The sequence below is a fragment of the Globicephala melas genome, chromosome 21 (assembly GCF_963455315.2).
Source record: "Globicephala melas chromosome 21, mGloMel1.2, whole genome shotgun sequence".
Lineage (NCBI taxonomy): Eukaryota > Metazoa > Chordata > Mammalia > Artiodactyla > Delphinidae > Globicephala > Globicephala melas.
The window spans coordinates 6,723,164-6,751,139 of record NC_083334.1 but is presented as its reverse complement, the minus strand read 5'-3'; the positions used below and the strand labels follow the sequence as shown (position 1 = coordinate 6,751,139).

At 43.9% G+C, this 27,976-nt stretch overlaps 1 protein-coding gene across 3 annotated transcripts in view; it reads left to right on the top strand.

The window, feature by feature from the left end:
- The first annotated feature begins 1,867 nt into the window (after positions 1-1,867).
- The window catches only part of MCPH1 (microcephalin 1), a 75,733-nt gene continuing 49,624 nt past the window's right edge, over positions 1,868-27,976 (top strand). For 2 of the 3 annotated variants that reach the window (XM_070044624.1, XM_060291563.1), the window contains exons 1-4: positions 1,868-2,011; positions 3,046-3,137; positions 6,357-6,475; positions 25,054-25,141. In XM_070044624.1, the coding sequence (XP_069900725.1) occupies positions 1,972-2,011; positions 3,046-3,137; positions 6,357-6,475; positions 25,054-25,141 (339 nt within the window). In that variant the 5' untranslated portion in view covers positions 1,868-1,971. The remainder of the gene's footprint in view (positions 2,012-3,045; positions 3,138-6,356; positions 6,476-25,053; positions 25,142-27,976) is intronic. The other variant, XM_070044625.1, reaches the window with a different exon arrangement.

Here is a 27,976-nt window from a genome sequence, read left to right as displayed (position 1 = left end):
AAAACCCCAAATAGAACTGCAATGACAAAAAATAAAACTACACTATATTAGTGCCAAGGTCACGTTTCTTTGAACCCAGTAGTTTAATTAACTTTGTTCTTAATGATGAGGTGTACATCAACTTAGCTTAGGCGATAGAGTCTCCTGATGTGAAGAGGTAGTCAATCAAATCAGAAGAGGGTAACTAAAACCTTGGAACTTGAAACTACGGATAAGGGGGGACTTCTGTACACTGTATTTTAACCTCATGAGACTATTATTATTGTTTTATACAATCTATTTTTGTTATTGTCATTTAGACAAAGTGCATTTAGATTTACCCATATTTTAACACTTTTTGTTATTTGTTATTCCTTCTTGAGCTGAGTTCACACTCCCAAGTAGACTGTGTCCCCCATTTCCTCAGAGTAGAGTTTATTAGGTCAACAATTTGTGATAGTGGTATAGTTATTGACCAGAGATTTGAGTCCGGGAAGTGGGGTTTGGCAGCTGTATATACTCAAGGCGATTCTTTAGAACCACAGTGGGCTCGTTGGATCCTGTTAACAGCTGGTATAACAACTAGGGATGAATGAATGAATGAAAGAGTGAAAGATGAGCAGTCGATATTCTTGTACACATACCCTGCCACTGGATGTAGTAGAAAGAACTAAACTTGTATAGTTTCCAGTTCCAACCAACATCATCTGTTACTAGCTGTTTGTTGCCTTGGACTAGTCAGGTAACCTCTCTTGAACCTGATTACTTATGGTATAAATTGTATAATATTGCTTACTTTCTACCTAACAGGGCCCATTGTAAGCATCAAATGACACAAAGTATAAAGAGAAAGCTTTTTTAATTGTAAAGGGGGGTGGGCAAAGGAGGAGTCCACTGTTAGTCTCCAGGTTACAATAATAAATGCCTATAAAAATAACAGTTTTAGTGAGAAGCCAGGAGGAAATACATATAAGTGCTATATAATAACACTCACCTCATAGGGAGGATTAACTTTGATAATACGTCTAAACTTGGATCATACATCACTTACATGATAAGTGCTCGCTAAACATTAGTTATCTCTACTATTATTACTGCTTTTTTATGAGAAAATGAAGCTTGGAGAGTGTTAGTAACTCATCAACATCTCATAGCTAGTTAGTGGCTGATATTAGCCTCCAAACTCCAAGTCCAGTCTGATTTCAGAATGAAGCCCGTTCTTCTAACCATTTGGTTATAAGGGAATCCCTTTAAGATTACTATTTTCTTTAAGCTTGGGAATAGATTATATCCTACATGATAGAACACAAAGATGGTACTCAGGTCATTGAAAATGAAACTTTTTACACTACGTACGGCATGAGTCCTTTAACTAGTTCGGTGTTTCAGGCAGATTAAACAGAGAACTTATCAACAGGTGGGCAAGATCTTCCCCTTCCTAAACGTCACCGCCAGGAAGCTGGGGGCTGGGACAGTCTCCCCGCGGGGCGCATGCGCGCAGCCCTCGGGGGGGCGGGGCTTGCAGGGGAGCGGGCGGGAGGTTTGAAACCCGGAGGCAGAGCGGCAGGCGGCTGGGCTGCTCCTGAGAGTCGGGCTCGCCCACTCCCGCCAGGATTTATCCGCTCCGGGATTTGCGGGCCGCAGAGCTCGAGGAGGCGGCCAGGCAACAGGGACCCCCCCCCCTCCCGCGGCGGGAATCGAAGATCCGGGGCCCCGTGCGGATATCGGAGGCCCGGGGTCCCCGCGCGTGACCTGACCCGCAGTGTAGACCTGCGGGGGATGTGAGTCTGGGCGAGAAGAGCCTGTCTCCACTTCTCGCGAGGGTGGGCCTTATTTCCCCCACCGCGGCCTTCCATCGGCGGTTTAGAAAACGCGGAGCAACGGATTTCCGCGCAGCAGGAGCTGAGCGGCGCGCGCCCGCGCTGCGCATGCTCAGTGCCGCCGCTCCGTCAGGCTCGCGGCTCAGCAGCGGCAAGCTCCCCGCCGCCCCTCATGGCGGCCCCCGAAACCCTCGGGGGCCCCGTCCTGAAAGGTGAGCGGGTGGGGGTCGAGCCGGCTTAAGGACGGGTACCGGGGTGGGGAGGCGCTGGGACCGGGCTCGCGGGACGCGCGGGGCCCGCAACCCGGCCCTCCCGGAAGTCGGCCCGGGGGCTGGGGGCTGTCCCCGGCCTCGGCGCCGGGACCACCCGTGTGGGGTGGGGTGTGTCTCCGAGCCTAGTGCCGGAGTCGCCCCACGTGGGTTCGGTCCGGTGGGGCCGGCGGTGCGGACGCGCGGCGGGGTGGGAGACGTGGGTGGATTTGATTTTCACCGTTTTCTGGGTTCTGGCGTCTTTGGCCAGGTGGGTTTGGGGGGAGAGCAGTAGTGATATCGGGGGGAGAAAGGGTAGCGCCCCTCGCGTGCATTTGTCAGTGTTGGCGTCTCGGCCGCTGAGTGAGCGATCACCGCCTCCAGGCACACCTGGAGAGCGTCAGGGTCGGAGCGGCGCGAGTCAACTACGCTCCCTGCCCCTTGGATCCTGCCTGCTGCTTGTTTTATGTGGGGCTTGCGAGTGAAGGCGGCTTTTTGCCTTTTTTACATGGCTGGGGGCGGGGGAGCAGAAGACGGGAGGACAGATGAAAATTATATCAAACCCAGACTGCCTTGTTCATAAAGTTTTGTTGGAACACAGCTATGCTTGCCCATTAATGTGTTGTCTTTGGCTGCTTTTGTGCGACAGCCATGAAGTTGAGTGGCTATACGGCCCTCAGAGCCTCAGGTGTTTGCTCTCTGGTTCTTTACAGAAAACAGGCTCTTGCACTAGAAGAAGTTAGGCTTTGGTTTTAGGAATTTTGGGAAGACCATCCAGTTGAGAATGTAAACGGTGACGTGTGTATGGGTAAAGTTGTTTTCCCCTTGAAATTTTAAAAACTCTAATAGCACTAATATTATTTTGAATAGGCTTTTAACAGAAGAAATGTAAAACTTACATTTGAATGTAAATAGAACAAGAGAAAAATATCGAAATCCTTGGGCGAGGTATGCTGGAATATCAGATATATTTCACACTAGTATCTGTTTATTTTCAGATGTTGTGGCGTATGTAGAGGTGTGGTCAGCCAGTGGAACAGAAAATTATTCAAAGACATTTACAAATCAACTTGCGGACATGGGGGCAAAGGTAGGAAATTCATTTTACTAGTGCCGCATCTGACAGCCCTCTGAAACATACGGAGATCTACTTGCATTTTCTTATTTTGAGAGTTTTGACTTAGAACATGAAGGACAAAGAAGACAGTGGGCAAATGGCAGGAGGAGGAAGAAAGCCATGGTATGAAGAATTGAGAACAGTTGGGCTTGTACGTGATGGGAGAGGAGAGCTTGAGGATAAAAATATTGGTCCTGCCATTGGCTGCCTGATGCTGTTGGTGAAAGTGCGGGATACAGGAAAAGGAACTGCTCTTTAACGGAAACGTTGTGGATTTGGGGTATACTGGAAGTATCTGATAGACATTTGGATGTACAGATCCGGAGCTTGAGATTTTCAGGGCTAGAGATAGTGGTTTAGGCGTCAAGGCCTTAAGGGTCAGGTGAAGCCACTGGTGTGGTGACGACCCAGGTGGTTAGCATGAAAAGTGCTGCAGATGGAGCCTGTTTAGTATTTCAAGGGCTGGCGGTGGGAGCCGTGGAACCAGGCGGAGAAGGATGCCAGGAGAATCCAGAAGACAAGCCTGGAAGTTGGAGGAGGGACGGGCTTCAAAGATGGAATTTTAAAACACTATAGAATCTTAAGAAAAGTTAAGATTGGGAAGTATTCAGGCTTGAGAACTGTTAAGGTCAGTGTTGGGCGTATCGCAGTTTTCAGGGAACTGGGTGAAGCGGGTGGAAATTAGCCCGGGAATCATGGAGACCCGAGGAATGGAGATGGTGAAGGCAGACGCTCTCTGAGTGAGTTCAGCTGTGAACAGAGTTTATTTGTGTGTGTGTGTGTGTGGACGTTGGGATTTGGGGGAGGGTGGCCGATAGGCTGGCGAAGGGGGAGATTAATATGGTAGCAGGGCAGGGATTAGGGTGAAGCAAGGACATCAGGGAAACTGCAAGGCGGCGTTCACCGTCAGGCAGAGCGTGTGTGCTCCCGAATTGCCTTTGACTCACCCTGGTCCCTGCCCTGACGAGACTGGATGTAAAGGCCAAGAGCAGATTAGGGTGGAGGACAGCCAGAATGCAGGGCGGGGCTTGCTTGTGAACCTGAGAAGACACCTTTTTTCTGACACTGGAAGGTAGGAATCCGGGAGAGTTTCCACCTGATGATACCGACTGCAGACTTGGGCTACATGTGTTATTGTGGCTGAGAAAAAAAGCCGTGGAACACAGGAATTGGCAAAATGGCTTTTGAGCGTAGTATTAAGGTCTTAGATCTCTTGAATCTTTTTTTTTTCGCCTTTATTTAGAAAATTTTCAAATAGAAAAATTGAAAGAATAGTGCAGTGAACATAGATCCAGCAATTAACATCTTTACATACTTGCTTTGACTCTTGTCTTTCTAAACAGTATATTTATATGTGTATTTTTTCCTCAGCTATTTGGAAGTAGGTTGCAGGTAGCATAATTTGCCCCTAAGTACATTTCGTCTGCATCTTTAAGAGCAAGGACACTTCTGTGTGATGGAAGACTGTTGTCACATCTGAGAAAACTATCAGTGATTTCCTAGCATTTTTCTGCAGTGGTTGAATCAGTTTATCATTCTGCCAGCATATAAAAGCTCCGCTGCTGTATCTGCTTGGTTAGGTCTGTCTTTACCTTCAGTCATCCCGGTGCATTTCTGGGCATAGCATGCTGGTTTAAATTTGCATTTTCCTGCACATCTTCACATATTTACTTTGAAAACCCTGTTCAAGTCTCCAGCTCATATTTCCATTGGGTTTTTCTTTTTCTTCTTGATTTGTAAGCATTCTCTGTATTTCTCCGTTGACCCTTTTGTCAGCCGTGTGAATTGCAATATTTTCTGTCACTCTGTGGCTTGCCTTTTCACCTTCTTAACGGTGTCTTTTGATGATAATTGTAAAGTAGTTTATTCTCTATGGTGAGCTTTTGTGTGTGTATCTTGTTTTAAAAAATTTGTTTCTCCACCGAGGTTATGAGGATTTTTCTCCTCTGTTATTTTCCAGAAGCTTTATCATTTTGCCTTTCACATTTAGATTTAAATTTTTGCGTATGGTGTGAAGTAGTTTCATTTTTTCCCATTTTCATTTTGACCATGTGGGTGGTCATTCATCTCAACACTCCTGATTGAAAAGACTGTCTTTTAGCCAGGCTACACAGTAACACCTTTGTCATCAGTCAGGTAACCATGTTTCTGTGTCCATATAGTCTGTTCTCACGACAAACCACCCTGTCTTAATTACTCTTTATCATAACTCTTCATAAGTCTTCCCCTTGTTCTTCAAGGTGTCCTGGCTATTCTTAGACTTTTGCCTTTCCAAATACATTTTAGAGTCAGTTTATCCGTTTACAACATAAAGCTTTTTTGGGATTTTGATTGGTATTGGATTGATAACAACAGACTAGTACGGAGAGAACTGACATTTTTATAAAATGGAATCTTCTAACCCATGAACATGATGTATGCCTTTGTTGATTTGGGTTTCTTTTTTTTCAGTAATGCTTTATAATTTTCTCCGGTTGTTTTTGATGCTGTCATAAATGGTATCTTTTGAATTCTTTTTTCTAACTGCCACTGTTATATAGAAATAGTTCATTTTTTCATAATCACCTTGTGTCCAGAAAACGGTAAGTTTTCTCAGTGAGTTTCTCACAAACTCATTTATGAATTCTGTGGCGTTTTGGGGGTGTTAACAGTGTGCACAATTGAACCTTACGTGCAAAGGACTGTTTTATTTTTGTTCTTTCTAATCCTAACACTTTTTATTTCCTTTTCTTACCATCCTGCACTGGCTGGGGCCAGTTGAATAGAATGGAGATACCAGGCATCCTCATCTGGATCCTCTTCTCAATGGAAAGCTTTTAGCATTTTCCATCATGCAGTTTTGTACCAACTTTCAGATCCTAATTTACTATGAATTTTCCTCATGAATAAACTTTTTAACTTTAATGCGTTTTTGGCATATATTGAGGTGGTTGTGATTTTTCTCTTTTACTTTGTTAATGTAGTAAATAATAATGATTGACTTTTTGTTGTTAACCAACTTTGCAGTCCTGGAATAAACTCAAGTGGTAGGAATGTATTATCCTTTTTATACTTTGATACTCTTTGCTAATTATTTTGTTGCTTATTTTTTTGCAAATGCAGTGTCACAGGAGTGACACTGGCTTGTACTTAAGAAACTGTGCAAATAGTATAACAGTACTTTAACTTTCGTTTTCTGCATTTTGTCTGCAGGTTTCAAAAACTTTCAACAAACAAGTAACTCACGTTGTGTTCAAAGACGGGTACCAGAGCACCTGGGCCAAAGCGCAGAAGAGAGGGGTGAAGCTCGTCTCAGTGCTCTGGGTTGAAAAGTAAGTCGTTTCTTTTGTTTTTTTACCCTTAAGTTATCTAGTATTGGTAGAGTGTGGAGGTATTTTGCATGAATCACAGAACCAGATAAAGTTTGATTGCCATCTTTTCTCTGCCTCTTACTAGGGTCTTTTAACATCCTCAGTTTCCTGAGTCGCAAGATGGGTGTGGTATAACTCCTAGCCTGCCCAGAGGCCCTGAGAACGGGGTATGTGTGGTGTATTCAGGAAAAAATAAGGAAGCAGATTGTGTTAGTCTGCTAGGGCAGCTGTAACAGAATACCACAGACTGCAGACTTAAACAGCAGAAATTTATTTCTCACCGTTCTGGAGGCTAGGAGTCCAAGATGAAGGTGTCCACAGGGTTGGTTTCTTATGAGGCCTCCCCTTGGCTTGCTGATGGCCATCTTATTTGTGTCTTCACCTGGTTTGCGTGTTTCTTTGCCCTCATCTCTTCTTATAAGGACACGAGTCCCACTGGGTTAGGGCCCACCCCAGTGACTCATTTAACCTTCACTGTCTCTTTAAAGGCCCCATTTCCAACTACAGTCACGTCCTATGGTACTGGGGGGTTAGGACTTCATGTGAACTTGAGGGACACAATTGAGCCCATACAGGAGTGGTCAAGAGGAAGCTTAGGAGGAGGTTGAGGTCAGAGGTAGTGGGGTTTCAGATGATATAAATCGAGTTCCCTGAAATCCAGATGTAAAGGAGGCATACTGCTGCTTTTCTAGAAAACTAGAGTGAGTTTACATGAAAGCAGTGATGTAAAATATAAGGAAGGCATAGACTTTGGCTGTTGATGTGTGAAGCTGCTCCAGAAGAATAAAGGCTATTAATTTAAAAAACTTTAACAGTAAGGCATGGCCATTGATTCCGTTTCTTTATCTTCTGTGGCCTGGGCAGTTTTGAAAACTCCAGCCTCACCCTTTTGTTTAAAATGAGATGTTCTTCATTTTGGATGTGACCTGTGCCCCGTGTTTAGACCCAGGTTATGGTTTCCCACCCAGAAGGCTCCATGAGTGAGGTGTGCCTACCCAGAGACCTGCAGTGTTCATCCGCATCTTAATTTTGGTCACCTGGCAAGGTGTTTGCTGCTTTTTCCACTGTGTACTGGCTGTTGTTTCCCTTGAGACTGATAAGCTACCTGTGGGAAGGCAATTTAAGATCATGCAGACATTCTGCTCCCCCTACCCCCCAGGTGTAGCGTCGGTGATGACTCTTGCCTGAACCAACCTTAACTCTGAATCTTACAAGATGACTCTTTTCCAAGTTCAGCACTTCCTCCTGTTTCCCCCGGCTGTGCCCAGCTGTGTACCATAGTAAAGAGCGTGCTCTTCTCCCACGCTGATTGGTTAACCGATTAGTGTCAACTGCCGGGTTCCTGTAGTCTTCAGTGGCTTGTAGTTCATTCCTGTCTGTTTGGTGCTCAGATGGTTCAGATTTGGGTAGAGGGAGCCCCTTCAGCTGATTCTTGTGTCACTGTGACGTGTCCCATCTGACACCTTGTACCTGCTCTACCCCAGCCTTGGCGCCAGCCATTTCTGCAAAGACCGTGATTCCTTTGAGTGGGGAATAGTATCAGAGACTAAGATGTGGTGCTGGTGGGCTCGCGGCCAGGGAGTATCACGGCTTCTTGGCCTTTCGAGCAAAGGCGGGAAATATATTTGTTCCTTTCTTCCCTTTTCCTTCCCTACTTTGGATTATTTGATCTGTTAGTTTTTGAACTAAAACTCTTTCCATTCTCTTTTTTATTTTTAGTGATTGCTTTAGGGATTACAAAATGGATCCTTAACTTCTGAGTCTACTTAGATTTAATATTGTACCACTTCATATAAAATATAGAAACCTGGTAATTCTGCCCTGCCATCCTTTGTGTCATATGTATCACATCTATATGCATTACAAGCTCACAGGACAGTGTTGTCACTGTGCTTTCAGCAGTTGTCTGTATTTTAAGTAAACTAAGAGAAAAAATTCTCTCGTATTTATCTGTGTATTTATGCTTGCTCTTCATTTCTGAGGATCTGAGTGTCCTCTGGTCTTATTTCCTTTCAGTGTGAATTATGTTTGGTATTTCTTCTTTTTTTTAATTAAGATAAAGTCCACATACCATAAAACTCACCCTTTGAGTGTATAGTTCAGTGGTTTTTAATATATTCTGTTCACAAAGATTTGTAGCAGTTACCACTGCCTAGTTCAGGAACATTTGTGTCACTCCAAAATAAGCTCCATAGCCATTAGCAGTCACTCCCCACTGTCCCCTGAGCCCCACCCCCTGGCAACCACTAATCTGCGCTTTGTCTCTCTGAATTTGCTTGTTCTGGACATTTCATGTAAGTGTAATCGTACGATATGTGGCTTTTTATGTTCAGCTTCTTTCACTTGGCATATGTTTTAGAGGTTCATTCGTATTGTAGCCTGTGTCAGTACTTTATTCCTTTGAGTGGCTGCATTATAAGGATGGACCATGTTTTGCTTATCTTCAGCAGGTGGACCTTTGGGTTATTTGCACTTTTTAGCTATTGAGAGCAATGCTGCTATGAACATTTGTGTACACGTTTTTGTGTGAATATATACTTTCAATCTTCTTGGGTATATATGCACCTAGGAATGAAATTGATGAGTCGCATGGACACTGCTTGTTTAGCTTTTTGAGGAGCTGCCAGACTACTTTTTGGATCGGATGCATCATTTTACATTCCCACCAGTAACGTATGAGGGTTTTTATCCCTCTTTCATGTTTACAGGCGTTGTCGTGAATGTGAAGTGGTATCTCACTGTAGTTTTGAATTGTATTTCCTTAATGAGCAGAGATGTTGAGCCGCTTCTCGTGGTTTTACTGGCTTTTTGTATATCTGGAGAAATGTCTATTCAAATACTTCGTCCATCTTTTTTAAATTGGGTTATTTTTCTTGTTGAGTTGTAAGAGCTCTTTATCCTGGATATAATACCCTTATCAGATACAATATTTACAAACATTTTCTCCCTTTCTGTGGGTTATTTTTTCACTTTCTTGTTGATATCCTTTGAAGCACAGAAGTTTTAAAATTTTTCTTAAGTCCATTGTGTCTATTTTTTTCTTTTGTTGCTTGTGTTTTAAATGTCACAGCCTAGAAATCATTGCCTAATCCCAGGATGTAAAGATGTACACCTATGCTTTCTTCTCAGTTTTATAGTTTTATCCTTACATTTAGGTCTGCAGTTATACTTGAGTTAATTTTTGCACATGGTGTGAGGTAAGGCTTCACCTTCACTGTTTTGCATGTGGTTGTCCAGTTTTCCCAGCACTGTTTGTTGAATAGACTGTTCTTTCCCCATTCAATTGTCTTGGTACCCTTGCTGAAAATTAATTGACCATAGATACATGGGTTTATATCTGGATTCTCAATTCTGTTTCATTGATCTGTGTGTATCTTTAGGCCAGCACCACAGTCTTGATTCCTGTTACCGTAAGCTTTGAAGTTGGGAAGTGTGACTCCTCCAATTTTGATTTTTCAAGATTGGTTGCCTCTTCCAATTCCCTTGCATTTCTGTATGAATTTTAGGATTAGCTTCAACTTCAGGGAGAAGCAAAGGGCAACTAATATTTGATAAAGATTGCATTGAGTCTTTAATTAGGTAGGTATTGCCATCTTAACAGTATTTAATCTTGCAATCCATGGCCATTGGATGTGTTTTCATTTTTTTGGCTGTCTAATATCTTTCAGTGATGCCTTGTAGTTTTCAGGGTGCAAACCTTACACCTCTTAGGTTAAATTTATTCATTTTTTTTTCTTTTTGATGCTATTATAAATGGAATTGTTTCACTGTTTAGTTGTTAAAATATAGACATGTAACTGACTTTTGTATGTTGATCTTGTATTCTGCAAGTTTTCTGAACTTGTTTATTAGCTCAAAATGTTTTTGTGATTTCCTTGGGATTTTCTGTATACAGTGTTGTGTAATCTGTATATAGAGATAGCTTTACTTCTTCCTTTCCAATCTGGATGCTGTGTATTTCCTTTTCTTTTCTAATTGCCCTGACCCTAATCTCCAGCACGATGTTGGATAGAAGTGGTGAGAGTAACCATCCTTGTCTTGCTCCCAGTCTTCGGAGAAAAGCTTTCTGTGTTTCTTTATTAAGTGAGATGTTAACTTTGGATTTTTTTTTTTTTAGATGCCCTTTGTCAGGTTGAGGAAGTTTCCTTCTATTCTTAGTTTTTTTTTGTTTGTTTCGGTTTGTTTGTTTATCATTAAAGGATGTTGGATTTTGTCAAATTCTTTTTCTGCAATTATTGAAATATTCATGTGGGGTTTTTTTCATTCATTCCATTAATGTGGTGTATTAGATTGATTGATTTTATATGGTGAACCAATCTTGCATTCCTTGGATAAATCCTGCTTGGTTATGTTGTATACATTTGTTTTTAATTGCTGGATCAATTTGCTAGTACTTTTATTTTTGCATCTGTATTCATAAGGGATATTGGTCAGTACTTGTGATGACTTTTTCTGGTTTTGGTGTCAGGCAGTATTGGCATCAAAGAATGAGTTGGGATGTGTTCTTCTGTCTTTTGAAGTTTGTAAGAATTGATGTTAATTCTTCAAGCATTTGGTAGAACTTCAGTGAAGCCATCAGGGCCTGGGCTTGTTTTTGTGGGAAGGTTATTGATTACTAATTCAATCTCTTGTTATAGGTTTATTCACATTTTCTATTTCTTGAGTCAGTTTGAGTAGTTTGTGTCTTTCTAGGATGTGTTCACTTCATCTAGGTTGTCTAATTTGTTGGCATGTACTCGTTTGTAGTATTCTGTAATAATCCTTTTTATTTTGATAAGGTCAGTAGTGACCTTAAAAAAAAAACCAAAGTGATTCTTGATTTTAGTAATCACTTCTTTTTGTCTTGATCAGTCTAAGCTAAAGGCTTGTCAATTTCACTGATCATGTCAAAGAACCAACTTTTGGTTTGTTGATGTTTCTCCATTGTTTTTCTGTACGTTTTTAATTTCCACTATAATTATTATTTCTTTCTTTCTGCTTGTTTTGGGTTCAGTTTGCTCTTAGTTCTTTAGGTAGAGCATTAGATTATTCATTTGAAATCTTTAGTCTTTTTTAATATGTGTTTATAGTTATAAATTTCCTTCGAAGCACTGCTCTAGCTGCATCTCTTGAAATTTGGTATATTATATTTTTGTTTTCAATTATTTCACAGTATTTACCATTTTTTCTTGTGATTTCTTCTTTGACCCATTCGTTATTTTGTAGCTTCTTGTTTAATTTCTACATATTTGTGAGCCTTCCAAAGTTCATTCTGTTTTTGGTATCTAATTTCATTCTGTTATGGGTAGAAAACATATTTTATATTATTTCAGTTCTTTTTTTTAAAGTAGTTGAGACTTGTTTTTATGCCCTAACATTTGATCTGGCCCAGAGAATGTTGTATGTGTACTTGATAAGAATGTGTATTCATTCTGTTGTTGTGGATGGAATGTTCCATATATAGATGTCTGTTAGATCTAGTTGGTTTATACTGTTTTCTAAGTTTCTTGTTTGTTTCTTGATCTGTTTAGTGCTATTTTTTTAAAAAGTATATTTATTTATTTATTTATTTATTTTTGGCTTCATTAGGTCTTCGTTGCTGCACGCGGGCTTTCTCTAAGTTTCTTGTTTGTTTCTTGATCTGTTTAGTTCTATTTTTTAAAATTTATTTATTTATTTATTTTTGGCTTCATTAGGTCTTCGTTGCTGCACGTGGCCTTTCTCTAGTTGCAGCGAGCGGGGGCTACTCTTCATTGCGGTGCACAGGCTTCTCATTGTGGTGGCTTCTCTTGTTGCAGAGCATGGGCTCTAGGCGCGTGGGCTTCAGTAGTTGTGGCTCGTGGGCTCTAGAGCGCAGGCTCAGTAGTTGTGACGCACGGGCTTAGTTGCTCCGCGCCTGTGTGATCTTCCCTGACCAGGGCTCAGGCCCGTGTCCCCTGCCTTGGCAGGCGGATTCTTAACCACTGCGCCACCAGGGAAGTCCCGTTTCTATCCGTTACTAATTGGGGTATTGAAGTCTCCAAATGTTAATGTTAAATTGTTTATTTCTCCCTTCAGTTCTGGCAGTCTAGCATTTCTTTTAATCAGATGACAGTAGATTTCCATGGTTTTCTCCATCTGAAAATGTCCTTATTCCATCATCATTTAGTGAATAGTATTCTCAATGGATATAGAATTCCAGGGTGACAGTTGTTTTTGGTTTTTTTTTCCCCAACTGCTTAAAGGTGTTTTCCCAGAGTCTTCTGTCCTCTGGTAGCTCATGAGAAGCCTGTGGTCTTTTAAATAATTTCTGCGTTGTAAGTAATGTGTCCTTTATCTCTGGCATCTTTCAAGTTTTTCTCCTTATCTTTGGTTTTCAGAAGTTTCAGTGTCTAAGTGTGGTGCTTTTTAACTTATTCTGTTAAGATGTTGCTAGGTTTTTTAATGTATGAGGTTATACATTTTTTTTCTAAAAACATGATTAGTTTGGGCCGTTGTTTCTTCAAATATCTTTCCTGCCTGTTTTTCTGGTACTACTCTAGCTGCATATCAGGAATTGGCCAAGTTTTTCTGTAAAGGGGCAGATAGTAAATATTTTAGGCTTTGTGGGCCGCATAGTCTTTATTCAGCTGCTCCCTGCAGGCCCTGGTGTGGAAAGAACCCTGGAGAAGAACAAACAAATGGGTGTGGCTGTGTTGCAGTAAAACTTTATTATAAAACGTTGTGGTGGGCCGGGTGCCCTGCAGGCCATGGTTTGCCAGTCCCTCCTGTGTGATAAAGTTTTTGACATTTTCCCACTTGTCCCTAATGCCCTGGTTTTTGTTTATTGTTTTTCAGTCATCTTTTTTCTCTCCAAGTTGATCTTTCTTCAATTTCATTGACTCTTTTTTCCATCAATTCCATTCTGTTATTAAGTCCATTAATTAAATATATTTCAGATATTTTTCAGTTCTGACATTTCCACTTGGTTCTTTTTTGTGTTTATATGTTTTGTTTTTCAGCTGAGATTTCCTGTCTTTGCTTTCTCTGTCTTTCATTAAAAGCGTATCTTCCATTCCCTGGTGGAGGATAGTTATAGCCATTCCTTGTCTGGTCGTTTCAGCATCTTGAGGTTGGTGGCTGTTGATTGTTTTTTCCTTGAGAATGTGTCACATTTTCCTGACTCTTCCGTAAAACAACTTTGGGTTGTATTTTGGGCATTGTAAATGTTATATAGAGTCTGGTTTCTCTTCTGTTACGCCAAAGGGTATTGACTTTGTTTTAGCAAAAGCAGTTGAATTGTTTAGCTGTAACCTGTGCACTGTCATTTTACAGCCTGTGCTGGGCATTGCGTGGATTTGTTCCGTTCAAGCCTTAGCTGCAGGCGTATTTGTTTGCCCCATGGACACTAGATCAGGGGTCAGCCAGGGACTTGGACTTCATGCTCAGAATCTGAGGTGCCCCTTCTCTGGTTTTTTGCTTCCTGGATCCTTGCATCATTTCCTGGTGGCCTTAGCTGCCCGGGCTCTTTATCCCCAGTTCCTTTGGCCAAGACAGCAGCTGCCCATCACTACCACTGCCATAGAAACTGTCATGTTTTACTTCAGGGTAAAGCCCCAGAAACTGTGGTAAAGCCCCAGATTTTTTGTTTTGCTTCCTTTCAAAATTTGCTTGTTTTTGTTTTTCCCTAGCCTCCAAAGTCTTCTGGTAGTTGGAGGGTTTTTTTGGTATTTCCAGAATGTGTGGCTTATAGTTTATGGTGTATTTATTTGTGGGAGATTTGGTTTGTTAGGAATAAATACAGTGGAACTTAGTATGTTCTTTTTGAAGCACCTGGTGCCAGTCTAATTTTTTTCTCCTTGTAAATTATTCTTTCTGCTTGGGGGCTGTAAGGATTTGTTTTTTTTCTTTTAAAGTTTAATGGTCTTTTCTTACTGTGTCTCTAATTGATCCAGTTGATCATTCTAATTCTAGATTGGCCTTTTCAAGAGATTCAGGTCTTTATTTCTGAAAATTTTTCTTGGATGATTTAAGTATTACTCTGTTCCATTGCTTTGCTTTTCTTCTTCAAGGGCTTAAATTATATGTATGTTGGTCCTCCTTTACCTGCTTTTTATTTCAACCATTTTGACTCTGCTTCCTTCTCCTCCTGCTTCACCCTGTTTTGGCCTCAGCTCCTTCATATGTGTCCCATTTCAGGGTCACCTTCCCTGAAGTGCTCTCTGTGTCCTCCCATCTATAGTAGAGCCCCCTTTGTTACTCTCTTTTGTGCTGGTATAACTTATTCGTTCATTTGTGTGTCTGTCTACCTACCAAATCATGCATTTTGGTCTTTCCATTATGAAGTAAACTGTACGCACGACCTCCGTGTTTGTCGTCTTCTGTAGTTGTGTTTCCACTAAGCACCTAACACATAGTAGGTGCTCAGGAAGTATTTGTCCCAACAACTGATGAACAGAGGAGATATCAGAGCTACAAGTAAAAGGTTGTATGGATACGTGGGTACAGAAAAATAGACCTTTACTGAAAGCTTGAAGTTAATGGAGAAGCTTGGGCGAACATGTAACCTGACAGCTGGGCACTCCTGTCCTGAAGTGAGGCCTCCAGCCAGTCCTGACATGGGACCTCTCACCAACAGTTTTTCTCCTGCTATCCTGTTCCTTTGCTGGTCTGTTCCCTAATTTCCTTCCTCTTTACCCCCTTTCTCATCTCTGCCACTGCTTAGCTCAAGGGGCTCGTAGAAACTACAAAATAACTGTAACTGTACCCGAAGGCAATCTCCTAAGGTCTCTTTAAAAGTGAATTTAATCACATTTTTAATACAAATTCATTTCTTTCTTGTTTATTATTAGTTTGTTGTAACACAATCAGATTTTAACTATTATATAAAATTAATTACTGATTTTTAGATTTCCTTCTGCTATCTTGAAAACAAACTTTCTTTTGAATTAAATATATTTAAATGTGTGCTATTTTTAAAGTGAAAAATCCCTGCTTAATCTACCTTATGCCTTATCTTCCAGCACTCCCCTCAGTTGGGGGAAACCTACCGTTGAGAATTTGGAGTATATAGTTTCAGATTGTTTTTTACTGAGCATATAAAAAATGTGTAATCGTGCGTGTATACACTCACATTTATATATATACATCCAAGTAAATAAGTAGGTTTTTTTTTTTTCATGGAATGCACATATGCTTTTTTAGTTAACAGTATCAGAGAGAACATTTTTCCATGTTTTTACGTAGAGGTGTATCTTGATTTTTAAAACACATATTGGTCTTTTGTAATAGATACCCAGTAATTTATGTAACCTATCTCCTATTAATGAGTATGAAGTTTTCCATTTCTTTCTTCTTTTTCTTTCCAATCAGAAATAGAGCAACATTGAACCTTTGTGTACATTACTTTCTTGCAGAGGTATAAGTCTTTCCATAGGTTTAAATTCCAAAAATGGACTTTTGGGTTCAGACGGCTTACATAGTTAAGCTTTTGATAGATGCTGTCAAGTTACATTCTGGAAAGAATGTGCCAAGTTCCTTTCTTTCTAGCAGTGTGAGTTATCAGACTTTTTAATCTTTCCTACTTGGCAGGTGAAATGATAAAGTTGATTTCATTTGCATTGCCTTGATTTTTAGTGAGCTTGAACTTCCTTTGACAGAACTTGGAGGTAACAGCCAAGCTGACCTTTATTTTTTGTGTCATGTATCTGTTCTTCTTTCGTTAACTGCCTGTGCAGACTATTGCTCGTGTTTTCCACTGAGGATGTGAACTTTCATGAAATACATAAGGTCACTAGGTGTCACTAGAATCCCGTTTTGTTGGGTTATTTCTGGGTGTGTTCTTTCTAAGAGCAGACAGCTGTAACTGCAGTTGATAAAATTCTGATGTTTCCTTTGGACACACATTTCCATATTGAAGGGAGAAGAAATAAAGGTGAAAGGCATGAAGGTCAGCTTGACCATCACCTCTGAGTTCAGTTGGAGAAGGTTGTTGAAGTTACATTTTTTAAACAGTCACAGAGAAACAGATAACTGGGGACACAGTTCTCAGGCGACATCCCTACGTGTTTGAGAGTCCGCCCCTCACACCTGCCTTTAGTGCTTCCTACACACAAGCATGTTTCCTTGCACAACCACAACGCGGCCGTCCACGCTGATCTCACCGGCTGTTCCAGTCACACACCTGACAGCCGTCGACTCCACCCCAGAAGCCCACGTTGTGTCTGGTTGTTGCATCTCCCCGTCTTTCTCCCCGTGAGCCCTTCCTTGGCCTGTCTTCGGCTTTCCTGCCTTTGATGCTGTTGAAGGCTACGAATGGGACTGAGTCGGGGAGTGTCCGGTGTTTCCTGGTGAGATGATCCACGTTCTGTGTCTTGCAGGGATGACCTGGGACTGGTGCTGGGTGTTTCCTCTCTGTGATGGTGGTGCCTTCCAGGCCGCTCCACTGGGGTGAATATGCCCCCTTGGCAATTAGTCAGTGTGGCTTTTGACGGAGGGACTTTCACACTCTGTAAATAACTCTCCCTCATCACACTGTGTGTGTCTGTACTTGATCCAGTGGGTTATAATCCATTACTATCATTGTTCCTTTTAAGGTTTGAATTGTCCTCCATTGGCCAGTGGTAGCCCGTTCAAGTTGACTTTTGTCATTGTCATTATTTTATCATTTCTCCATCCTTCCCTGAACACTTCTTTTCTCTTCTGGCACAATTCAGTCCAGGCTCAGCTTGTACTTTCTCTCTCCCGGCCCTGCATGCAGCCTTTTCTCCAAGGAGCCCTGGTTCCTTTTAGTGGAAAAATAGTACTTGAGTCCAAAGTCTGGGTGGTAGGCATGCTCGTTGCCAAGGGGTGCTGGCCCCACGCCTTCTTGGGGGCAGAGTTGGTGAGATGCACCTGTATCTGGGCCACGCATTTGTTTCTGCAGCCATCCACGTATAGCGAGTCAGTGAGTTCCCACGGATACCTGCGATTCCAGCCCAAAGACGCCTTTCCCGCCAGCTCATGACATGGCACTGCGAAGCGGTTTTGCTGTTTGACACATGCGGGGGAAAGGCCACTTGAGCACGAGACACGTGCTCTGCTGTCCTGGGTGCCCCCTGGTCTGCGCCGCATTTGACGCAGCACTTGGCAGGCGGAGAAGGCAGTCGTGCCCACCCCACTCGACAGGGGTCTGCACTTCAGCCCTGGCCAGGATGCTTTGCTTTAAAGCCTTATTTCACTGTTGACAGAAGTATTTGTGATAGACCAAGGCACGTGTACTGGGATTTGACAAATTAAGGCGGGTCATCACACCAGTCACATAAATTGTCCCTACTTTGTGCCAGGGGTTTTTATTTCCCCAGCATGTTCTCTGATACGGTTCAGGATGGAGGTGATCGGCCTTTTACCGGCAAATCCGAAGGCCCCGGGGTGGGCGTCCGGGGGCTCCTGGCGGAGGGGCCGCGGGGGTCAGCGTGGCCTGGGCAGTCGGGGCTGCGCGTGGAGAGCAGCGGGCCTTCGGGAACCGAGGCCTCAAGGCAGTCCTCAGGAGGAACCTAGCGGGGTTGGGGCTGGGAAAGTTTCTAGCCGCAAGCTCTCCCCGTCCGTCTGGTTCCTGTTCAGAAGGCGTTCATGTCTCCCCGGCATGCACACGCTCTCATTTGAAGATCGGTGAGCAGCGGTGGGCATAGTGACGTGCCCCCTCCTGGGAGAGGACCGGGACCTGGCCGGGCGGGCGCAGCGGGGCGGGCCGGGGGCCGAGCTGCTGCTGCAGTGCGCGTCGCGCAGGCGCCCCAGGGACGCGCACCTGGACCCTTCGCTAGCTCCTGGGCGCCGCCGGCGCTGCTCCGTGCTCTGCTCCAGCGTTTCCCCTCCAGTGCCCCTCCCTCGAATCCAGGTCTTAAACTTCTTTTCTCCCCTTACGGCCTTGTCAAATCCTGCCTCTCCTCTGATCGCTTTTCAGCAAGCAGCCTGGAGCGCGGATCCAGGCCATGGGCTCTGGCGCCCACCGGGCCGGCTGCTCCCCGCGTGCGCCGTCGGCGGTCGGTGCTCTGCCCGCAGCGCTGCTCCCCGAACTTCTGTGACCCCTCGCCTTCTCCCCTGCGCCGCTGGTAGGGGTGGGGACGAGACCTGAACCCTCTGTCAGGACTGTGTGCTTGGAGCCTGGCGCCCCCTCAAAGTTGCCATCCCCGTAGTCCCGGTGTTTCGTCTCCCCTTAGCGCCCTGCCCTTCTGCTGGGCCCTAAGACCCTTGTGCTGAATGACTTACTGACCGGGCTTGAGGTGGCTGGTCCTGAGGGTGGGACGGGCGTCGGGGTCCCGAGCAGGCAGGGCGGGCAGTGCCGCAGGTCCCACCGCTCGGCCCCGGATCCCAGGCAGGGCTTCCCAGGGCAGGGCCCACGTGCTGGGCTGAGCCCAGGGCTCTGAGAGTGGCAGCCAGAAAACAGAGGCGGAAGGCTCGTCCTGCTTTTAGGGGCATCTCTTGAAACTCTTCTCTTCTTAACCACTAGATGGGGGGATGATGTCATCACTGTACATTTCTGAAGAAAAGCAGAAATGCAGCTGGTGAGCTTTTTCTGTTTATTCAGTAGATTTTGATTGAGTGCCTGATAAACGTGGTTTCGAGGTAGAGGCTTCAATATTTTCCTCTGCGTGTGGGCGCACGTTACGTTTGTATCATGGAAGGACCGACGTTCAACCGAGTGGGTTCAGGGAGTATGTCCACGCCAGGCTCCATCCTCCCCCATGGGGGCGGGTGGTCGGGAGTCTGGGGTCAGGCACACCTCCAGCCCGATGGGGCGAGCCTTTCCAGGTTACTGACTAGTAGAGGAGACCGGTGGTTCTGTAAACTCGGGCAGATGGTCTTGTGTGAGCCTCAGTTTCCTCGGTCGTTCAGTGGGGGGAAAGGCACTGCTTCCCCACCAGGCTGGAGTGAGGCTTCTCGGGAGCTGACTGAGCCTCATGACGCTGCCGGTTGTAACTTTACCGTCGTCTCGGTGATGATGGGATGATCCCAGGTCTTCCCATCCGAGTCTTCTATCCGGGTGCTTCCAGCCACCCCTTTTTGGCTACTTTGTTGCTTATAACAGTGGAAAATGGGTGACATTTCTCCCGAGCGGGGGGAGCTGGTAAACACTGCTTGAGGCAGAAATTGGTAAAATCAAAGGGGTTTTTTTTTAAAAAGAGGCATCCTTAAGAAACCTCTCTCCTGGTCTTCTCCATCCTTGCTGCCCGTTTCTCATCTCTTTTCATTAGATCCATAATTCTGCCCAGCTCTTAATTGTAGGCTTCCTACAGGCTTCGGTGATTAGTTGGTTTTTTAAAAATCAACTTTATAAAAATGATTTTCATGAGATGAAATATTTCCATTTTAAGTATATAGTTCACTGAACTTTGACAAAGGTACATACCCATGCTACCACCATCACAGTCAAAACACTGAGCATTTTCATCACCCCAGGGGTTCCTTTGTGTCCCTTTGTTGTCGGCTTCCCCCCTGCCCGCCGCCCCCGCCAGCACACTCGCCGATCACCTGGTCCGTCAGTATTGATCAGCTTTGCCTGTTCCAGCGTCTCCTGTAAGCGCACTCATCCGGCATGTGTTAGGTTGTGCCTGGCTTCTTTCGTTTAACGTGATGTTTTTGAGATTTATCCATGTTGAGATTTATCCATGATTTATCCATCGTCCCCCCGTCAATAATTTCATTTCTTTTATAGCAGAATAGTATTCTAGTGCATGGATATACCAGTTTGTTTACCCATTCACCTGTTAATGGACGTTTGGGTAGTTTTCAATGTTTGGTTGTTACCAGTAAAGTTCCATGAACAGTCGTGTGTGTGACCTTGTATATCTTCATGCTCCTGGGTCGTTACCCACACTGTTTTCCAAGGCGGTTGTGTCACTTTACGTTCCTACGATCAGGGCACGAGTCTTCACCAGCACTTGCAGTTTGTCAGTCTTTAATTTTAGCTTTTCTAGTGGCTGTGTAGTGGTATTCATGTGGTTTTTTTATTTTTTGTAGCAGTTTTTTGGGATAAAATTCAGCCAGTGTACAGTTGAGTGGTTTTTAATATAGTCACAGAGCTGTGCAGCTACGACCACAATCAGCTGAAAGCATTCTCATCACCTCAGAACAAAACCTTTGCATCACTGATCCCTCTATGCTGCCCAGCCCAGAGTAGCCCTGGTCTACTTTCTGTCGCCGTGGATTTGCCTGTTCTGATGTTTCATGTAAACAGAATCATACAGTATGTGAGCTTTGGGCCTGGCTTTTTTCTCATGACCTAATGTTTTCAAGATGCATCCACACTGTAGCCTGTGTCAGAGTTTCATTGCTTATGATCGAATAGTATTCCGTTGTACGGCTGTCTCACATATATCCATATTGTATACGATATGCAAATATTTTCTTCTATTCTGTGGGTTGTCTTTACACTTCCTTTACAGTTTCCTTTGAAGCAAAAAGATTTTAATTTTGATGAAGTCCAGTTGATTTATTTTTGTTTGTTTCTTGTGCTTTGGTGTCATTTAAGAAACTATTACCAGGTCCAAGATCACAAAGATTTACTATCTCTTTTCGAAGAATTGTATAGTTTCGGCTCTTACATTGAGGGTTTTGTCCATCTTGAGTTAGTTTTGTGTACGGTGTGAGGTCGGGGTCTCATGTCTTCTCTCTCGTGTGGTTGTCCCACAGTTGTCCCAGCCCCATTTGTTGAAAAGACTTCCGTCGTTCTTTCCCCAGGGACTTGTCTTGACTCTCTTGTCAAGAATCAGTCAACCATAAATGTGAGGACCTCATCTGGTTTTGATTATATTTTCCTGATGTCGAGTGCTGAGCATAAGATAATGTGCTTAGTGAATCTTCGTGTATTGTCTTTGGTTTAAATCCTTTGCCCATTTTTTTTAAATTAGTTTTTGTCTTCTTAATATTGAGTTGTATGTGATTTTTGTATACATTGTACATACTAATTTCTTTGGTCAGATTCACATATTGTAATTATTTTCTCTCAGTCTGAGACTTTTGTTTTCTTTATTGTGTCTTTCAAACTACACAAATGTTCTGTTTTGTTGAAGTCCAGTTTTTCGTTTTCTTCTTTTGTGCTTTATGTTTAACATCCTCTCTGAATATCTTTGCCTGCTTCAGAAGCATGAATTTTTTCGGGCATTTTCTTTTAGGAGCTTTAGGTTTCGCTTTTGCGTTTAGTTCTGTGATCTGTTTTGAGCTTTTTTTTTTTTCTTGTTCTTTTTCTTTTTGGTGTTTGTGTACACGTATGGTGTAAGATAAAGAGCTCAGCAGTGTTTGTCTTTCTACAAATTACTCATTATTCAGAAAATACTTTTGAGTGCTTACTCTCTGCCAGACGTTGGGGTTACAGCTCTAACTAGACGGGCATATTTACTGCCTCCCCGGAACATACTTTTAATGAGGAAGACAAGTTTTGTAAGTGCTAGAAAGGTTTTTTAAGGCCCTGGAGGGCACAGGAGGCCCCCTGGAGTGGGTTCCCCTGCTTGGGCAGAGTGCTTTTTGGGGGGCCGGGGGGCTTTTGGAGTCAGTGGGGAGCTTTGAGCTGAGGCAAAAAAGACAGCAAAGGAGCTAGTCTTTCCCTGAACTGGGGGACTGTGTCCTGGGAGCAGAAGGTCCAGCCCGAGGCAGGACAATGCCGGAGGGTCAGTGGCTGGAGTCTAGTGAGAAAAGGAAGCTTTGGGACAGAGACCTGCTCCTTCAGGACCTGGGTGAGGGATTAGAATTTTACCCACATCTGTCTTTATCCTAGTACATCCCCTAAGCGTCAGAGCTACGTAAGGGGTTGCCTGCTAGATGGATTTGCTTGGATGAGTCATCTGGGTTTAAATACGTCCAGAACTGAACTCATTCCTAACCGCTTCTAAACTCCATCTTCCGTCTTGGTCTGTGGTGCCGTTGTCCTGCCTTTGAGTCAGGATGCTTCGTTTCCCATTGCTGTCCTGTTAGGAAGGGAGAGCTGGGTCCCACACACACCGCAGAGAGGAAAACCAGCTCGTCTTACGAGGCTTACAGCAAGAACACTAGTCCCTTTTGATCCCCAGCTCCTGTTCTCTGGAGGCATCACCTTTCCACTCCTGCAGCTCTTTCTAGAGCTCTGACTTACCTCTGGATTCCTCATTACTGTGGCTCCACTGCTGTCCTGATGTTCATTTTGATGTTGTCTAATGACTTTTTGGTGTGGAGGTGAGGCTAGCTTTCCAACTAGCTGCCTTTGGGGGACACACCTCGATGTCCCCACGTACATGCATTTACCGCGTGCACATACTCTCCACCACCCCTCCGTGATTCTTAATCCTCTCATTATTCCAGTGTACGCATTCAATTAAATCAGTAGTTTTATTGACGTTATTATGACTGTGAAAGTGGTTTTTAGCTGAATCTGAGGATGCACCACAAATACATTTTGTTTCCTGCACGTCTTTGTCCCACCGGAGCTGGGCCTGGTGTCCTTAGTCCAGTGTGTCTTCGGTCCACGGTGTCTGAGGACAGAACCCATCACCTCTGCTCTGCTGGAGGAGCGAGTGGGGTGCAGCAGTTAGGAGTAGAGCTGCTGCTCTTCAGACCCACCCTGGCCTCCCTTGAGGTGTGAGGAGAGGAATCCGGACCCTTCTGGTAGACCCACTGCCCCAGCTGCAAGGCTGGGGTTTCCTGTTTGTTCTTCAATCCCCCAGATTCTCTCTTACCTGCTCTTTACTTCTGTTGGTTTGTGTCCTTCTGTTTTCCTTTACTGTCATTTGATTGGGGTTTGGTGGGGGGAGGAGAGAGACATGTGCTCAGCCCATCAGCTCTAACCAGAGGCCAGGCGTGCGCTGTTCTTACTCCTAAGCGTTGCTCGGTTACGGGTCCCCAGCCCAGCCCCACAGCCTTGCTGAAATCTTTGGCATCTCCTACCCCACTAGCCCTGGCTGGTCTTGGTGTCCCTGTCCTGGAACTTGTCCCTCAGAGGGACCTGTCCAGGGCCCCTGACACCTTCTCAGGCCCTGGAGCCCTCAGGACGAGGGTGTCATCTTTGTCACTGGTCTCCTGACTCCTGTTCATTCACTTCACTCACGCCGAATGCTGGATGTTTTCCCGAAATTATCACCCTCTTCACTTCGCTGTGCTTTTGTCTCTGCTCTTCCTCCAGACAGAAGACCTGCGTCCTCCCAAGTCTGCATCCTCATCCGGTTCAGTCTGGTGGTGGCCTCTGACCTGCAGCCTTTCCTGACCCTGTCGTGTCACTTGTGCCGTCTGGCTTCTGCTCCACCTTGCTGTTCTTCTCTTGTCCTAATAATTGTGCTGCCTTTTTTTTTTTTTTTTTTTTTTACATTTTTGAAAATTTCTTTCACGTCTGGCTTAATAGAAGACAGTTGCATTCTAATATCTTCTGATACCTGCTTCTGCATCTGGTGTGTGGGGATGACTCATGTCATTTCGCTTCCCCTCCACCGTGTGCTCTTGAGGGTGAGGAGTGAGCGGGCTGGGAATGTATCCTTGTCATGATGGCAGTAGTTCTGACTCACATCAGGCGTCTTCTCTGTTCACACTTTGAGAGTCACGGCTGATGAGTGCTGTTGACATTTTGGTGTGTCATCTTCCAGACTTAAAGTGAGAAATACTTCACTGTACAATACCATACACATGCACATTTCATTCTTATTTTAGAGACCTTTCTGTATCATTAGGGATAGATTTGCCTCATTCTTTTTTTATTGCACTGTGTTTTATTATATTTTCAGCTATTATTTGTGTACTAAATGTTGAACAGTAATAGTCTAATGAAATATAGTTGGAGATGGGGTTAGTGGCCTTATTTTAAAAAGACTTAGATTGGTGACATGATTTTGTAAACACGCGAGTGATTGATCTGGGTTATGGAGAGATGAATAAAATGTTTTAAGATTAATGTTTCAGTATTATATGAATGAATCAGAAGAGGAGAAACCATAGCGAAGGAGATCATTTAGAAAATCATTGTAATTGTTTAGATTTGAGCAGCTGAATGCTTAGGAGTGGGTAATGGCCGAGGGATTCCCAAGGCAGGTATGGAGGTGAAGGGTGATGCAGGAGGGGAAATGGCAGATGTGAGGACAGACGGGCTGTGGAAGCAGGAGGTACAGCTCAGCGTAGCTGGGACCGCAGAGCTAGGTCTCCAGGTGATGGTGGTGCCTTGACAAACACACAGGAAGGAGAACTTGGTTTTGGAGGATAGATAAGCTTTCTGGCTTCAATTTCTTTAGGACCCTTCTAGCTCTAGCTTATTCATTTTATGGCCTGTTTACTCTTAAATTGTGCATTTAATAGCATGTGCTTTATGAGTGCCACACAGTGATCATTTTGGAGTGTTGCAGGTCTCAAGTTATTGCATAAAAATTGTACTTCCTGTACCTGCCTCTCACTTCTCTTCTGCTCTTACACTTAAAAACACCAAATAGAGAAGGTTTTGGTAAATTGAATTTGTATTGCCTTTTGTGTTTGGTAATAAATGTACTTGTTAAAGGACGTGTCTATTAGAATGACCTGTGTAGGGATTTCTTTCATTGCTAACTGACACGTGTGCAGATTTAATGTTGTGTGACCCTCATAGAACATGCTCATTACCCTTCGCTTTGATCACACAGATGCAGGACAGCTGGAGTGCACATCGATGAATCGCTGTTCCCTGCAGCTAATCCCAATGAGCACCTACCAAGCCTAATGAAAAAAAAAGTAAGTACGGGACTTCAGTGTGGACTCTGGCAGTCATCAATTTATTCATTTTTTTCTTCCTAGAAAATAAAACTTTTAGAAATATATTCAAGAGTGGTCTTAATATTGCTATTGATTGTATTATTCTTCTCACACAGCATTTTTTAATGAGTTATAGAGCTTACTTTATCCCATGAATGCTTTGATGTAGTTTGTGATAAATGGAAGAGACTGTTTGCCCAAAGGAGAACTAAAAGTTGCCAAGAAACTAGCACCCTTTCAGGTGCTCTGGTAACTACTTCAGGATTCAGGTTCTCAACATCTGTAGTAAAATACATTTGATCTGTTTGGCTGGAAAATCTCAAAAGTCTGAGGCAGAAATAGCTAAGTGTACACAGTTATTTATTACAGAAGATCTGTGCAAATACAGAGATGCTGCTTTTCTCTGAGGTCTGGTTCACGTTTGAACCCCAACCGTTTTGGTTTTTTATTATTTAAAAGTTTTAATTGATTTCTGTATCTGAGGGTAAACTGTTCGCTGTGACATCAATCACTTTGTTGTCATGTGAGAATCCCCGTTGGAGAGAAGATTTACAGACTTTCTCCACACTGAGTGAGGCAGAGGAGAGCTGTAGACTAGGGAAGACATTCCCATGGATGTCTCCAAGTTTTCTGAAATAGTAAATCCTGTGTCTCCATCACATTTCATCTCAGACAAGCTGGAACGCACCCGTGCAGTGATGGAAACTCACTTGTCTCCATCCAGATTGTGTCGGACGGTAGTGAAATGGAGCGTCTCATGACTCTGTGATAGACCAGCAGCAGCTGGTAGTACGTTGAGTGAACACAGATCAGACATATCGCTCCTAATTTCCCTTCCCTCAAAATAAGCACTCTTCAGTTTGACTTGGGTCCTTGCTGATCAGATGGTCTTCAGTACATGTGCTTTGAGTGAACGAGGTTCTACTACGTTACGTGTACTATTTGGGGGGTTGCTTTTTCTTCTTCACTTAACCGTGTGTTTTCATGTCAGTGTGTGTACGTGGCTCCACTTCCTTCTGCTTTGTGTTAAACAGCGTGAATGTGTCTTGGATTCATGCACCCTTAGATCATGGACGATTTTTACTAAGTATGTTGTTTGTGTGATGTATTTGAGTTTATTTCTCCAAGCGGAATATCTAGAAAGGGACTTACAGTTCCACCAGCAGTGTACAAGGGTACTTTTTCTTAACACTGACCAATGCTGGATGTTAGTCATCTTTTAAATTTTTCCTAATCTGAAGTGTTAATAATGTCTGCTCGTACCCTTCACCACTTAAGGTTTTATTAGTCCCTACAAGCATTCCCCTTCCTTCCTTTCTCCAAATGCAGTTGCAGATTAAACCTGACTCCAGACCTTATTCTTTTGGTCTTTGGGGAGGGTCTTCGCTCCCCTCACTCTGCTGCCAGCCTGACCCTCTTGCTTGCTGTTCTTCAAACATACCACGTTTGTTTGTGTTTTAGGGCCATTGCATTGCCTGTCCCTCTGTCTGGAACACACTTCCCCCCATCCATCCATAGACGGTTTTCTGACGTCCACAGGGCTTTGTACTGCTGGTCCTTTCTCACTAAGCGGCGGTTCACTCCCCTGTCTACAGTGGCAGGTCCTTCCCACCATGCCAGCCATCCTGAGCCCCCGGCCTGCTTTTTCCTTACTATAGTACTTGCCCCTTGGTAACATATTGCAGAAGTGCGGGCAGCCAGACTCTCGCGAAGACCCCAGAACCCCGCGTGGCAGTGCTCCCGAGTCCACAGAGTGCATGCTGGTCCCCTGCCCCTGTTCTAACTGCATTACCTCTGCCAGCGACGGGGCCCTCTCACTGGTAATGGGCAGTGTTGACGAGCTTTGGGGGTAGAAACGCCCCAAGCACCAGGGGCCCATAGTTACAAAGCAACACTGTTAAATTAGTGCCTTGCATGCTGTCCAGGTACTTTGGCAAAAACAGTTCAGGCCAGCTCCAGGCCTGCTGGAACTAATCCTCCTGACACACACACACGATGTAGTTTACTTATTTGTCATGTGTATTTTCTGTCACTCCTTCATAGAGTATAAGCTCCCTGATGCAGGGATCTTTCTTTGTTTCAAGACCAGTGACTGACACACAGTAACATTTTTGTTAAATGATGAATGAGTGCATTACTAACAGATAGAGCAGGGTGCTGAACAAGAGCACAGTGTAGCAGCAGCCTTGAATGGCTAAGAAGTTCTTCCTTTAGACCGGGACGCATGTGAACACACTTGGGCTGGACGCCTAAAGAGGCCTGGACAGAAGACACGCTTCCCTAGCATCCTTCAGAGACCCTCGGGTGTAGGAGTAACTGTAGGTGAAGTCGGTGTCAAGCTCAGCTTTTGTATTTACGGTGGCGACCTGCCCAAATGGGCTCTTCCACAGGGGACCTGGGGGCCTGCGGTGTAAAAAGTGCTAGGAGACATGAGGTGAGGTGAGGTGAGATGGTGACCCGGACGTCACGTGTCCGAGGTTTCCTCATTCCCTACCCTTCGGACGTGTGGTCACAGGTTTTGTTTTTTACTGGCTGAATGGAGTTGGTGTGATGTAAAGACAGTAAGACAAGATTAAATTATGGTTCTCTTCTTTGGTGGTTATAAAATAATTACTTTCGTGTTTTATTACTGTGTCATGACTTTTTAGGGAGGGGGGAGATAGACATAAAAGTAGCAAAAAATAAGGAAAAGGAGACTAATTTTGTTTAAGAATCTTCATGGAAACTAAGAATGCTGGGGTCCTGAAAATGCCTCAGAAAACATAGCTACTTAGTGTGTAGCTCTTTATTCAGTCTGAAAATTCTGTCCATATT